The sequence below is a fragment of the Haliaeetus albicilla genome, chromosome 24 (genome assembly GCF_947461875.1).
Source record: "Haliaeetus albicilla chromosome 24, bHalAlb1.1, whole genome shotgun sequence".
NCBI classification, from domain to species: domain Eukaryota; kingdom Metazoa; phylum Chordata; class Aves; order Accipitriformes; family Accipitridae; genus Haliaeetus; species Haliaeetus albicilla.
The window spans coordinates 22881692-22896761 of record NC_091506.1 but is presented as its reverse complement, the minus strand read 5'-3'; the positions used below and the strand labels follow the sequence as shown (position 1 = coordinate 22896761).

At 41.8% G+C, this 15070-nt stretch overlaps 1 protein-coding gene across 3 annotated transcripts; it reads right to left on the bottom strand.

The window, feature by feature from the left end:
• Positions 1-2074: 2074 nt before the first annotated feature.
• ISY1 (ISY1 splicing factor homolog) lies at positions 2075-14735 on the bottom strand. 3 transcript variants are annotated; one of them, XM_069769812.1, is made up of 12 exons: positions 14634-14735; positions 14392-14414; positions 12871-12922; positions 11053-11118; positions 10283-10325; positions 9945-10057; positions 9109-9226; positions 8107-8229; positions 5585-5694; positions 4366-4452; positions 2752-2881; positions 2075-2604 (listed from the first exon to the last, which is right to left on the bottom strand). In XM_069769812.1, exons 1-11 carry the CDS (start codon positions 14634-14636, stop codon positions 2774-2776), a joined length of 846 nt encoding a protein of 281 aa, XP_069625913.1. In that variant the 5' UTR covers positions 14637-14735; the 3' UTR covers positions 2075-2604; positions 2752-2773. The 3 variants fall into 3 exon arrangements, with proteins under 3 accessions (XP_069625913.1, XP_069625912.1, XP_069625914.1); XM_069769811.1 differs by having other exon boundaries at positions 2764-2881; XM_069769813.1 differs by having other exon boundaries at positions 2075-2881; positions 14634-14706.
• Between the last annotated feature and the right edge of the window lie 335 nt (positions 14736-15070).

Sequence of the window (15070 nt, the reverse complement as noted above, 5' to 3'; positions counted from 1 at the left end):
TACGGAGGTTATCCCACCAAAGCTCAAGCCAGGATCACGCGCAGCACAGAACTCTGAAGCAGACAAGAGAACAAGCTACATGTAAGCATGACACCTATTTTATAACCTTGACACATGCAAGGCTCAGACATTATACAGATGGTATAAGCTATAAGCCTGACAACACACATGTCCAAGCACAGCTGCACACTCAAAGTAAGAGTTAAAGCAGACCCTATACACCATTTCATTCTCTAGGACAAACAACAAGATTGGTTTCCTGGCTTAGGGCTGGGAAGCTTCCATAGCCAAACTCCACCAGCAATTTACCAGCCTGTGCAGCAAGCAGAATGTAGGCCACTGCTGGCAAATAATTACTCTGCAATTTGTAAATACAGCCAAAAAGAGCATTCAGCTCAAAAATGCTTAGCACTCAGAGCTACAGAGTGATTATTTGGTACAGCAGGTTCAAGCAGCAGCCACAGTTTGCATTGCACAGCTCCATACTGCATTTTTGTACATATATTCCATTTCTGTGTTGGTCAGCAGAGATCAGCACTGCCTTGAAAACCAGCTACCAGGGCTGGTAGCTACTCCTTTGGACATGAATGCAATTAATATCCTGTCTTGATTTTTTCTCCTTCTTTCTGCTTAGTCTTTTTTTAAGTCTTCTGTCATTATCACTGTCCCTGATCTGTCTTTACTCTTCTGTTTTCTGTCTTCTGTGTTAGGAATTCATATAGTGACAGAACAGATCAACCATTGGTATTATCAAACTCTCAGACTGTATCAGGCCCTAAAAACTAATTGATCCCCCCCACCCCAATCTAGTTCAGCTACCTCCAGCATGTAGTTTAGCAAGTCTACAGCAAGACTGGCATTCTTCTTCCAAGCACTGTTCTAGAAGAAAAACTGTTGTTGTACTGAAAAAAAAAAAAAAGTACAGTCTAGCAGAAGCACGGCTGGCAAGGGGCTGTTCACGATGGAGCTTTAACTCCAAACACCTTTTTGGCGAGCCCATTTGGCTGCTCCAGTTTATTTGCTGGTGTTGTGTCTCCCCTGCCCCAGTCATCCTATGGTTTAGTGACCAACACTCCAATAAAGATGAGCCAGACTGCCTGCCAATTTATTCAGCCCCAAGGACTCAGTTATTGGCTTAGTCCCAGGCAACAAAGCCTTTATCCTTCACATACTAATGTTTTCCATAGGCAAAGCACACTAGGCTGATCCAGTACTGCTAGACCATAAACCTGTTAGCACATCCAACATGAAAGCAGCCTATTTTTCCATTCTTGGCGACCAGGGGTTTCAGGGAAGGAACTCTGGGAAACAGTGTTGTCTCTCACAGCAATACAGATAGCACATGGATAAAAGCACATCACCTTCTCTAACCCCAAGAAGAGAAAACGCTCAAGGAGCAGCAGCAAAAACTAAAACTGACTTTGGAGAGATGCTTGTAACTCAGAGCACACAAATTATTACAAGCCATAAACATACTTGTTTGCTGCTTTATTACAAAGCAGAGAAGCTACGCTGCTAACAGGAAGAGAGAAGAACATGTTTGTAGTGGTAGTTGTCTGCTTGCTATCAATACTTGAGTTTTGATTTATTTTCTTTTTTTGTTTAAGATTTTAAATTTAGCAGCTATGCTTTCCACTTCAAGACTTTTTTTGTTTGATCATTTACATCAAGTAAGAAAAAGCTTGCCTCTGTAATTTAGAGCTTCGATTGTTCTGGAGCGGATTATTTACAATAGATAGTGCTGAATACTAAGAGCATCTCTAAACTCTAGATAGTCCCAAGACATGATTACTTGGTTGTTAAATACTATATTCCTTCGATAGCACTCCCACTCCATGGCTGCAGATGTCCAATTTAAAGTTTCACTCATTCAGACCTGTGTAACAATGTTAAGTCACCCATAAGACTCTGAACAGGCTCTGCTGTGATCTGCCTCTTGTCACAGGATACACAAGCTAAGAGCAGCAGGGGATGCAGAGCTTCAAATCCCTACATGGATGGCTGTTGATGATCCCATTCTTTGGCTATGATTAGGGAAACAACACAATCCTTTGAGCTAGAATGAAACAAGACATCAGGTTGTAAATAAGTTTTACTAAAAATATTTGAACAAGGTATTGCAATGTTGGAAGTATTTACAATAGTTGCTGAAATATCCAGCATTTAAGCAATTTGTCCAGGCACAGTTACAACCCACAAAAAGGGTAACAGCTTTTAGACATATTGCATGTGTTATATGAAGAACCAAATCAACTTCGAACTCACTTGTAAGATCTGCCATCGAGGTACCTCTAAAACAGGTTCTAGGCCATTCTGGTAAACGAACCAGGCATAATAGAGTGAGTTACTTCTGGACTCAGCTCAGCAAAAATCAACATGAGAAAGACACGTACACTTACAGTCAGGATACAGCAGACAGAACGGTAGTAACATCAGTCAGTTTTCCGTCAGGATTTAAGAAGTTACTGGGTTTGCAGTTCTGTCTGTAAGAGGCATCACTGCACAAACCGTTTCACAAAGTGAAAGGATTGAGGACAGCTGCTGAGGATGTAGAGACAAGTTAACCCAGGTTTGATCTCTTTCAGCACTGGAGTGCAAGTCATCCTAGTGAATAAACCAAAATGATGGTTTGCCTGCAGAACACGCTGTAACTTCATCAGTTTACTCTTAACATCCAAAGGGACTTTCAGAGCTAAAAGTGATTGCTACCAGAATACATGAACCTGTTGCTTTTAGATCAATTATACAAACCCCAGGAGGTACTGGTGCAATGTTACAATCCTAGAAGTGTTTTTGCTTCTTCACTCTGTGCCATGAGGGTTTCACTGGCATACTTCTGAAGAAGCTCCATCTTCTTTCTCCGTACAAGAGCTTCCTCAATCTGCAAATATAAAAATAGGATGACATTCAGCTTAATTGAGATACTGAAACCTGGCATGCTTAGCTGTTAAGACAGGAGGAAGAAAAACACAGGAAACAGACTGTGAAAGTTAGAAGTGTATACTAGTGTAGAAGTAGTTGAATTAACATGAGTCAGGAGTATCTTTTTTAATACTCAACTTTAATACTCAAAAGAAGCAGTAAAATAGATGCCTCCATTTCAGATCTATGCTCCTACCCTTTTTAATGAGGACATTAGCTGCCATTTTATTTTACTCTCAGTACAGTCACTTGAATTTTGTTTCAAACAATTGTCTTGGATATGGCTTGAACCAATGCAGAACACGTAGAGTTATGCCACACTAGTCCACACCCCTGAAATAACAGTCCAGTGAGTGTGCCTTTCACATTAGCAATGGCTATGAACCTCTTACCTAAATTTTGCCTAGAAGCACCAGCAATACATGATTCTTTAACAAGCATGTACTTTAAAGATCTACTAACAGCAATCTGCAAGACCTGTTTTAATCTCAGTAATGATTTTATATTTGTCTAAACTGCACACAGCATCTCTCAAAATAAGTGTTCTGAACGTTAGCTTTCTGTAGTTTAGAATCTAGAAGGCATAATCCCGTAGGCATAAGGTATGGAGTGATTTGCCACTACAAAAAGAGAAAAGATTACACTGACTACTCTCTAATTAGAAAAGGTTGCTATGTACATCAGTGGTTAGGTATTAGAAAGCCAGTTTTGACTCTCTGTTATGCTCTCTCCATTAAGAGAATACCATTGGCCAGAGAGCAATGTTTTTAATCATTATTTCTCTCCTGCAGTTTTCACAGGCCATTACATGTATATTTTGTTGGATGTGCAGCATCATGACTTCACAGAAGAACACAGCATTCTTATCTGACAAGATGGGAGCAGGGCACAAACCACCACATGCTATCTGTGTGATGTAAAGGCATACATACCAAAAGATACGTAACTCCAGAACCTTCTTGCCTGAGTTATATTTCAAACAACCTGTCACTGTTAAGGTAATATAAACCCTACAGCAGTTTCAAAATATAATAGACAATTCAAGGTCACGCCACCAAAATAATTTTAGAAAACTTATGAGAGCAAATCCTGCAATTCAGAAATCATCCCATTAAATAATAAAAAAAAGTTAGACCGCCAGCAGAAAAGCACAGTAAAGACATAGTAGGCAATCAGGGTTATCTTGACCATAACACCACAATACTTTCCAATTTATGTAATACTTATGAAGGCTTTGGAAATTCTCAGGTGAAAAGGGGTATAGTGATGGTACCACGATTCTGGCCACTTCCACAGCATTTGCAAGAGGATTAAACAGCTCCAGCATCAAGTCACAGAAATAACAAACTGAAGACACTTTTACTGATGACCTGCCATAAGTTAAGATCTCTGTCTTGCAAAAGCTAGAGTGCATCTCTGTGACTTAATTTTGTGACGTCTTACCTCCTGTTGAGATGGCACTGGAACATGTGCAATAAATTTCTGTTGCCCTTCTTCACCGTCTTTTTCCTTGGCACCATCCTCATCCGACTAAAAAAAAAAAAATAAAAATTAAGCCACATCAAGTTTACTTTCTAAAGAGGTCATCAAAAAACCCTTTTTTACTTGCTTTGCCAGAAGGAACCAGATAGACCACGATCAACGCTACAAACACAAGAAGTGAATAGGACCAAACAACACAGGAGTACGATAACTATCACGTTCAGATCCAGCTCCTTGACATTTTCAGAATTATTGCTTTCATTCTTCATACAGCTTTTCCTCTGCTGTGGCATGGGCATGAATGTAAAGCTGTATTCCCTCCTCTTCCATATCTCTCTAGCTGCCACAGCAAAGCTATAAACAAAAGAGGAGCCAGCTAACCAAGAAGAAAGCAAGTGCTCTAAAAATATACGTACCACTTCCCTGTACAGCTCTGTACTGCTTTGTTCTCACACCTGAGAGCTGGGCTTATGAATCATGAGATAATACAAATAAAACGGTACTGAAGGAACCACCAGTTTTACGTTATGGGCTATCTCCTTTTTATTCTTGTGACAAATCCACTTAGGTACAGACTGTGAAACAAGAACTAGTTTCCACTACCCCTTTTACAGATCTTGGAGAGCAGCAGCAATGTCCCTCACTTCCCTTACTGGCATTGGGAGCAGGGAAGAATAAAGAAATAAGAGCCACGTCACAACAGTGATTGCAGCATCAGCAAAGCCTTGCTGTATTAGGATTTGACTATAAACAAGACCCTGGCAACCCTTGGTTTTGCTATGCATTGACAGTGTGAAATTATACTGTACACAAAACTACTTGTGCTGTTACTGATGTAGATTGTACTTAGAAGCAAGACTGATCAGTGTTAACAACACACTACCTTACAAATACCAGCATTTTAGGCAGTGATGGTTATTTGCAACAGGGACTCAGAGGTTAGTTGTTTCTCACTCAAGTAAGAAGTCTTCCCTAGTTGCCAGCTTTCATCGCTCTAAGCTCAGACCAAGTTGACTCATCTACTACGGATTTTTACTAAACAGGGACAATTGTCTAGTAAGTTCGGCAGAGAGAAGGGCAGAATGCAGCAGCAGACAGGTTCTTGGCAAAATAACTCAACGTCCAAGGCAGCAGTGTAAAAGACACATGAAATGTTACATCACCTTAAGCCATCACATACCTCATCATCGTTGACAGCATAGATATTTACTTCCTCCTCCTCTTCCTCCTCACCTCTTGCAAGTCGTGCTTCTCTCTCCATTTTCCATTTTTCCACTGCTTCTGCTATAACTGGTTAACAAAGGAAAACAGCAAGTGTATCAGAGAGCAAGTTAAAGCAGCATGGTTCCATTTCCAAAGCTTCTCCAACAGACTTAAACTTCTTGCTTAAATCCTCTACATCGGTAACGCACACTTACTGTAGAACCTTGATGTAGTATCTAATAAAATATATCAATGTAGTCTGAGCAAAACCCAATACTAGCATTGTGAAAGTGTGGTACTTGCTAATGCCTTCATTTGGGCACATTTTAGACTCTCAATGTCACAGGCAAGTATCAACCTACTTTCTGAACTCAGTAACAGGGAGTCAACATAACCAGGCTAAGTGGTTCTTACAGCTCCATAGCATGTCAACAGCTAGAGCAATGTTGATCACCATGTAGTTAATTAAACATGATTACACTCCTTACAGTGACCACCCGCCTCAGTCTCTCTCTTTTCAACTCATAGTGTATTTCTCTTACTATGTAGCATGATTCCAATTCTGTAACTTGCTGCTAGCTAGGAGCTGCTGGTTGCTCTCTCTCTACTATACAGCGGAGTGCTAGTAAGAGCACTAAAACAAGTTTTAAGAACCTTAATCAGTGACATTACCAGTGTATAAAAATCCTAGGGAGGTGTAAGACTAATGCAACTAGACAGTACGAAATGCCTACAACAACAGAAGTCAGCAGTCATTCCCCCTAGCTCTCAAAGATTAAACATTAAAATGCTCTCCCTGAGAAAGCAAGATCTAACTAACTAGTGGCACATGGGTGTGTGTTTGTGTGGTTTTGTGACAGAAAAGGTACCCCAAATTAAGTAGTCTTTTCAATACTTTGTTTGACAAAAATTTAAACCTTCTGATAACAAGGTAAAAACCACAAGAGCCCACCAAACAACAAATGACCCTAAGAGAATCTTAGCTGTTGTGCATTAATAGTATATTAATTGGATATTAACAGTATACCTATTGGTGCTGTTAGCATCTCTAGCCTTGTTATTTCAAGTGGCATAATTACCAACCATGGTAATTGTCTTAAATAATCACATGAATCCGGATGAGCTACCTCTCCTGCCTGCATTTAGCAAGATGTGCAAGATGAACACCGAGTGGAAGGCCTTTCTGGGAGCGCTGCACCGCACAGCTTCCCTTCTTACACTATCAATTGTCTGCCAGCCAGCTAGTGTTCACTTCGCCCTAACGCTGCAGGGCACAGATAACTGAAATATTTCCTTTATTCCCTTCTTCCCCCCTGTCCTATAACCTAACCAACAAGGCATGATCTCCAACGCACAATACTATGAAGATCTCACACACGGAGAAGGGATAAATGTAAGAAGTGGATGACCAGACCAAGAGATACTACGTATTGGTAACAGTTACAAGCTCAACAACTTGTAATGATTTAAAGAAGTCACTTCCTGCAGTTTCGTTTAAAGTTCTTCTAATTCCAGAGAGATAATCTGATACAAAAAGAAGCACCGTTCAAGGGAAAAACCTGATGGTTTTATCTGCTGTGTTCTGTGGAAGAGCCTGCCAAGGGTTCCTATACCAGGACATTTCCTGATGAGCACTGAGGATCTGCCTGCAGTTGAAGCTTCAGAAGCAGAGATCATAAAGCAAACTACAATGCAAACGGCAGCAAATTGCCAGGATCAGACAACACTCACCAGAAGCACTAAGAGAACTATTTAGAAAACAGCTAAGCTCTCAAAGGTGGTGTGTGGCCTCCTGCTTAAAGCTACACAAATACCAGGATACGGCACACAGTGCTGAATTTTAAAGAGTGTTTCAGGAATTAGACTCATAATCCTGATGTCTTTACTGGGCAAATCAGCAGAAACAAAGCTAGAGAACTAAGGAAGCAGAAACATGGATAAATACTATCTACTGAGAAAGTATGGGTTTTAAAGGAAAAAATATTCACAAATGTGTTGAAGTTCCGAGATAGATGACATGAAGAAATTATCACAGGCCACCTAGACTTCAGGATTTCCAGAAGTTCCCCTCTAATCTCCAAGAAAACTAAGCAGCTCTGTTTATGGATAAATAATTAGGTGAGACAGGAAACAGATGGTATGGTCAGTTTTCACAAAGGAGGGAGAAAACCACTTGAGTTCCATAGCTCTCCCTGCTGCAACCTACTCTTCTACGTTCTTAGAAAGGTGGGGAGAAAAGGAGATTTTGCTTCAATAATGAATCACTTGCTGACAGTATTAAAACATTAACAGTAGCAAGGATGAAAGCAAACTCTAAAGCACACCCCCTCACTCTTGAAATGCCTTACACAATAGTGATTTGGATACCTATGTGACAGATGAAATCTGACAGCTAAGCACAAGACAACACCTGCAGGGAAAAAAAAAAGATATCTTAACTTCAGAGTCCACCATCACCCCTTCTCGGACTGATTTATGCAGGTTTTGAATCTCACATACCTTTCCTTTCATGTTCTTGTTCCAGTGGCTCCAGAATACCATCATCTTCATCCCTGTAGCCATAGTATTCTGCATCAATGGCTTTCATAAGCTCAGCTCGAGTTTTCCGAGGTGGTGGGAGGGCTGAAAGAACACGACTGTCATTCATCCTGGTCCATCTTGATATCTTGCTCTGCATTCCCGGTTCCTATCAACCTCACAGCAACTACAGCTACTCACTTCAGCTAATAAACAATGCATGATCTGAACTGCTGTCAATAATGGGAGTATTGGTATTTTACTCTGGTCTGCACAAAACAGTTTGAATACATGACCCGATGCTTCATATTGCACAGTTCCCACCCTGTGGCAATTCTACCCTGTCATGGATGTCGTTGTTTTCCCCTCTCTGTACTGCAGTCCCAGTACTGAGCAAGACTACTGTATGAAAGGAACTAAAAAGCTGTTCCAAGCTCCCCCAGATGATGTAGTACTTCCCATCGTTTTTCTCTGCAGATGGCAAGTAAGAAAGAGCTGATTCAGTAGGCCTGCCTCACTTTGGGTCCAAGTAATTCCCACTCATTCTATGGCAAAGCAATAAAGTTTTATCCACTTAGGTCTAGTTTTTCCTATTATGAAAGCTGATTCCTACTTCTAAAATTACGTTCAAGCGAACTTTTTTTTTTAAATTCAGAACTCAGAGTACTATTTAGAACTTATCAATAAAATTAACCTGTTATGCTGGAAAGTTTCTGTAGAATATCAGTCCTTACCATTTGGAACTCCCAGTCAAAAACAGTTTACACTTTTCTACATTTCTTTAACTGCAAACAGCCAAAGGTGTTCTTTGCCCAAAGAAACAGCATTTAATTAATTACTTGTGTTTAGCATTTCGTTTAGCTGATCCCAAGATGCAGGCCAGAATATGCTGTTACTAGCATTCCCCACATACTACAGCAGTCATTTTACTCAAAATATACTGCTATGTAGATTCATGTCTGGGAAGAGTTGCTATTTACTTACGTTCCTTTTCAAAAAGTTCTCTAACTCCTGGTAAATCCTTTGCAGCTCCAAAATACTTGTAGCCTCTGTTTCCTGGAACTTCCTTCCCTTCATGATCTAACATTTTTGGTCCAATCCGCTGGAAAATAAACAAAGTTCATTGTTTAAAATTTTATTCCTCTTGCATCTAGTATTTTCTGTTTTCCCGGGCATCTTCATAGATTACAGGATTGAAAAAGGAGATACGCTATACCAGTTCAAACTACCCCACAAGTCAAATGCCCTCATAGCTCATTTTTATACAGGTTCTCTACTTTTACTACAAATCACACGTATAAAATGACCACACAAACCATAGAGTGTCCATACCAGATTAATCTTCACAAAGTATCTAAACCTGTCTTATTCTCTGTACTAGTATATTTGGGTATCAGATAAACAAGCACTACTAAATCTGACAATAAGCACACATTTGACATTTTGGCAAGTGAGAGCTAGTATCATTATTTCATTTTCAGCAGTAAGTAGGTGAGCCAAGTGAAAACCCTTCTACAGACTGACAGAGTACAGTAGAGAAAAACAACACCTACTGATGGGTAAAATCAAACCATTGCTGCAAACTTGTAACAGGAAGGCAAGACCCCTTGAACCGGTGTTCCAGATGAAGAATCTGACTTGCTCAACATGGGAACAAGTATTTCTTCTAACACAACATAACATTTTTAGGGGCTGAATAAATTTCCTCTCTAATAAACATTGGCCAAGCAGTACGTGGTTAACTAAACATTGCACAGATTTTTCTCACTACTTTACCTGTAAGCAGAACAACCATGTAGTACAGAATAATTTACACTTACAGCATAATCAGGACCTCCTAGCTCCTTTATTCTGAATTCCCAGTGTCCTTTCTCCCTCAGAAGCTTGTTTATTTCATCGTTCAGGTCCCGAATTCTGAATTCGCCTAATCCAGCTGTTAGAGGGGGGGGCAAAGGCAATAAATTAGGCAGCTTACTAGAAGCACCAGAGTAATTTCAGAATTTATGCAATGGAAACAGTTTAGTTCACATTGGAACTAGATGATCTCTAAGGTTGCTTCCAACCCAAACCATTCTATGATTCACATGAAATGTGATTTTTACTGTAACTGCTTAGGCTTGAAGATTCAAAAAATAAAACGTAATTAGAAAAATCTTACCATTTTGAATCTGCGCCACTTTCTTGGAAATTTCCCCAATGATCTAATTAAATAAGAACACAGAAGTGAATTTCTCAAAAAAATAATAAAATCCTAGAAACAGGAAGATCCAACTTCTAAGTTGGCCTTTTGATCTAGAAAATGGACCTGAGCTTATCAATTTCAAATATCAACACAGATTTTATTCAGACACAAATATAGTACCTTCAGAAGCTTAAAAAACAAGGAAACATTTTTACAGCTGTACATGGGATCAGGGCAGGAGCACATGAAGTACAGAGAAAGGCTGAGAGAGAATGGGGTTTGATCTGCCTTAAGAGAAGACAAAGCAGGAATAACCTATTGCTGTCTTCAACTACCTAATCGAGGGTATAGAGAAGACAGAGCCAAACTGTTTTATTGTCATGCGCCTCAGACAAGTAGCAGCAAACACAAGTTGGAACTGGGGAAATTCTGATTAAATTCAAGGGAAAAAAAAAAAGATCATTGAGAAGGTAATCAAACACTGGAACAGGTACCCCAAAAAGCTGTGGAATCCAAATCCCTGAAGATATTCAAACTCAGTTGGACGTGGCCCTAGGCAACTTGACATGGTAGGACCTGCTTTGAACACCCTGGTGAACTAAATGATCTTCCAACCTAAATTATTCTGCGATTTAACTGTCAGCATACTGAAGAAGTCTGAAAAAAAATCTGTAAGCAGGCCATCTAAATAGGAAGTGCTAAAGTTCTACCTACTATAATTAGAAAAATCTATAGCTTGACATTACCTGTCGCCTCCATTTCTCAGCTTTAGGCAATTCATTACACTCTGATGCAAGGAAAGGTCTTCGTTCCTGTTTGACAGAAAGCCACACACCATGAATTTTTAACCTAGCATCAATATATTCACAGCATTTCATGCAAACTTTATTGCTTGATTAATCCCAAACTATGCTACCGAGCTCCAGTGTCTTCTGCTCCCACCAGTTTTTAATAAGTGGAAAACAATGACGATTTACAGCCTGGCCAAATAAAACTACCACAGAATATAAGAATCTACTTAAATACACTTTATTCAAAACAAAATCTGTCACCTGTTTTTTCAAACCACCCTACAATCCTCTCCAATACAAATAACATTCCATTTTGGACAGTTGAATTACAACATTATTTTCAATATACTAGCATCTAAAGAAAATCCACTGTCTTCCAAGCAGCTATTAAGTTTAGGCCTTTCTTTCTCAATTGCTACTACTTAAATAATGTAATTTTTTTCCAAGATGATTTTGTTCTGTACTCTCCCAACTACAGTTTATCCAAAACACCTTTTTCCCAACCTTCTTCATGTTCCGCTGACTTGCTTATGCAAACTAATACTTCATCTTACCTCTAGGACTCTGTGTGCAGTTATTTTGTCCCTTTCCCTACAATACTTCTACAGCTCTACCTTCTATATATTAAAAAGCTTTCCTTCACATAGTATACCAGAAACTCTATTCCATCTTATTCTCTGGCCGTTACTCGTGGAATCTTTTCCACTACACTTTCCCCAAACTGTTATTTTCCACTGTTTCATATTGCTTGCACTTGTGTGTAAAACATAATTTCTTAAGGTGCAAATGTAGGACACCTCAGTTTCCAGAATTCCTTTGTCAGTTACTCAAAATTAAAAATTGTAAACTCGTCCAAAAAAAAGTTATTGAGAACACTCTGATCCCCACATAAATATTCTTGCAAGTTATGATTCAGTGAAAAGTGTACAGGAATATCCAGAGATAGCTGAGAATCAGCCTCTAAGGTTCTGTGTGGGTTTAGGGGTGCTATTTCTTTCATTATAGTGGTGGGGGATTTTTAAATTACAAAGTTGCTAAGTCTCTTTTTTTGTCAATCTTAAATCAATCAAAAAAAAGCTGCATGACAGTGAAGACAATTATGAACAGATGCACAGCTATCATGTGTTGGGTTAATAACATGCCAATGTTATGTATCATGCAAACCTTGAGTTCACAATGATCCCGAAGGCCCTCTGTTTCATGGTTACTGTTTTGTCATAATATTACCAAAGAACAAGATTACGAAAAGGACTTCTCTACCTTTTCTGGGAAGAAATCCAAACAAATCTTATGATTACTGTCAGTAAAAATAAGTGTATGTGCATCAATTTACGTAAGTAGTTGCAGAAGGAGATAACTTCAGTCTCAAAAATAGTTTCAATTTTCTGCCCAGCATGCTGCCTCTATTTATAGCATTATTGTAGTTTGGTGTTTTTTCCAAACTATTACATATTCTACCTACATTATGTAAAAAAATTAAGTGATGTTCAATTTGCACTTTCTTCTCAGCAGCCAAGGCAGCATACCTCTGAAACAAAGATATACGTAAGTTTTTAAACAGGTTATTTAGTTAAGAAAATTCCACTTTCTGTTTTGTGTCACTGTGAAATACAGTCCCTACTTCAGCTGCTTCCCAGATGACTTATGTCGGACTCCTACAGGATACCTGTACCTGGCATATGACCTTTCTGATGGCTGTCACACAGCTCTGTACACGGCTTGCATTCCACTCTTGACTAGAGCTAATGAAGCTTTAGTTTTTTTACATCATACCTTAACTTTTCCTTCCTCAAGCTGAGCTTGCCGAAATCTCGCCAAGGCCGTCCTAAAGAAAAGAAAGGAAGCAGATTTACTTTTACAAATCTACATTCCAACAGGAATGAGTTTTGCTCTGGATATTTATTATGGACTTAATTACAGCCTGTAGAAAACAAAGGTTTCAACCTATCCGTTGACTAGCTCTTCTGGCTAGCTACTTCTTCAACACTAGAAATCCTCAGTGGTAAACTTCTGCAATACATATAAATCCTGGTAAGCAGCTAATTATTTTTTCTGTTCAGCACATGCCAGCTTGTTAGATATTAGCGGCAAAAGGAGATCAACAAGTTATAAGCACAAGCATTAAGTTTACATATCTTAGCAGGGGAAACACAAAAAAGCAAACAAACTCAAGAGAAAAAAGCTTCAGTAAGGAAAGCAGCAGTTAGTAATCAAGTTAATTAACATTACCAAAATATTCTGAGTCTCTTACAACTGAACAGAGACTACACATACTACAGCTTTTTAATACACTGTTTTATTTACTTACCAGACATTTAATAGTTACGTTAAAAAGCACAAAACAATTGAGCGCATTTAAAACCTTTAACAGCATACCTATGCCCTGCAGCTAAGCCAATTACCGAGGCTCCATTTACTTTTAAGAGGCACTTCCAGAATGAAAATCACACCATCCAATCCAGCATCCCAGACGCGCTGGATGGGATCACCGTAAGAGAGTACCTCATGAGGTATTAAACAGCTGTAGTCTCTTCAGCCTCTCTCTGAGTTACTATTACAAGCTCGGAAAGTATTTTAGGAAAAAGAACAAACGTGAGACAAATATATTGAAGAGCCTCTAATCTAGTAGTTCTAAATACGTGGTCTGCAAACCTTTTTGAAAAGTACTCAAGAAAGTCAATACAAAAAACAAATACGGTAAAACCCATCAGTTTAGCCCAAGCCACTCCTGAGCACAGACAGATCCCTATCCACCCTGTTCCAAAAACGGGAACCGCCTAAAACCGTAACGGGCCGTTAGGATGTATTTCACCACATTTATCACCCAGCCCTTGCTGTGGCCTCTCCCCTGCAGCGGTCAGCCCACCATCACCCACCACAGCTCTGCAAGCTCCACACCACCGGGCACGCTGTGCGCAGATGCCTTGGCACCCCTCCTGCTCCCACCGTCTCTAGACCAGCGTAAGGTGTACAGCCAAGTACCAAAAACCGTTATTAAGCTCCCGGTGACTTTAAAGAAGGCTGAACGGCGAGTCCCGCCGGCCAAGCGCGGCTCTGTGGGTGCGAGCCACGGCGCAGGGGGCACGGACGTCTCTGGAAGCGCGCACAGCCAGGGCCTCGGCCAGCCCCACGCAGGAGCCCGACCACGCTGCTTCGGGGCCGAGCCGAGGGAACGCGGGGTCGCCTCTGGAACCGCCGGGCCGGGCGGTCTCTGCCCCGCGGCCAAAGCAAGCGGTGCTCATGCCCAAGCGCCCGCCCCGGGGAGCCCCCCCCGGCACCCCCAGCCGTACTTACATGGCCTTTTCCGCGTTTCGAGCCTGAAAGAGAGAAAACAGGCGCGGCGTTACCGGAGGGCGCCGGGCAGCGCCTCACCGCCCGCCCCGCGCCGAAGCGCCTGGAAGGGGGCAACGGACGCCAGGCCCCCGCCTCGCTCCTCGTCCTCCGGGGCGGCGGAGGGGCACCCGGCCGCCACGCACGGCGGGGCCGCTCTCACCCGCGGAGCCCCCCGCGGCCGGGAAGGACACCGGGACACTCACCATGGCGCCCACCGGTCCCCTGGGCCCACACCGCAGAACCGCCGCCGACCGCGCTCCGGGCACCCCGGAAGGAGACGCCCGCCCCCGCCCCTCTGCGCAGGCGCGGCCGGCCGCTCCCCGCCTCGCCCCACCGCGCATGCGCCATCCGCCCGGCGCGCCGCCGGGAAGGAGGCGGCCACGCGCGCACAGCCCCACACACACCGCGCATGCGCAGGGCGTCCGGCAGGCGGGAGCGGCGGGCCGGGCCCTCGTTGCCCTCCGTAGGCTTTCCACAAAGCACGATTTGTAAAAAAATAACTCCGTAATTACAGCCCGGGGGGCTTCGGCTGTTGCCCACGGAGCAACGGCGCCTGTACCTCGGCCGTCGCCGCGACAGCGCTGCAACCCCACTGCCCCTCGGCAGCTGGCCTGGAAACCGCACCGGGAGGACGAGGACG

What these genes read in the sequence shown, in the direction of transcription:
- ISY1 (XM_069769812.1), bottom strand. An exon ending in CTGAGAAATGGAGGCGACAG is followed by an intron (nt 10,326 to 11,052) that starts GTAATGTCAAGC and finishes TTATTTAATTAG; the next exon opens with ATCATTGGGGAAATTTCCAA. An exon ending in TAGGAGGTCCTGATTATGCT is followed by an intron (nt 9,227 to 9,944) that starts GTAAGTGTAAAT and finishes TTTATTTTCCAG; the next exon opens with CGGATTGGACCAAAAATGTT.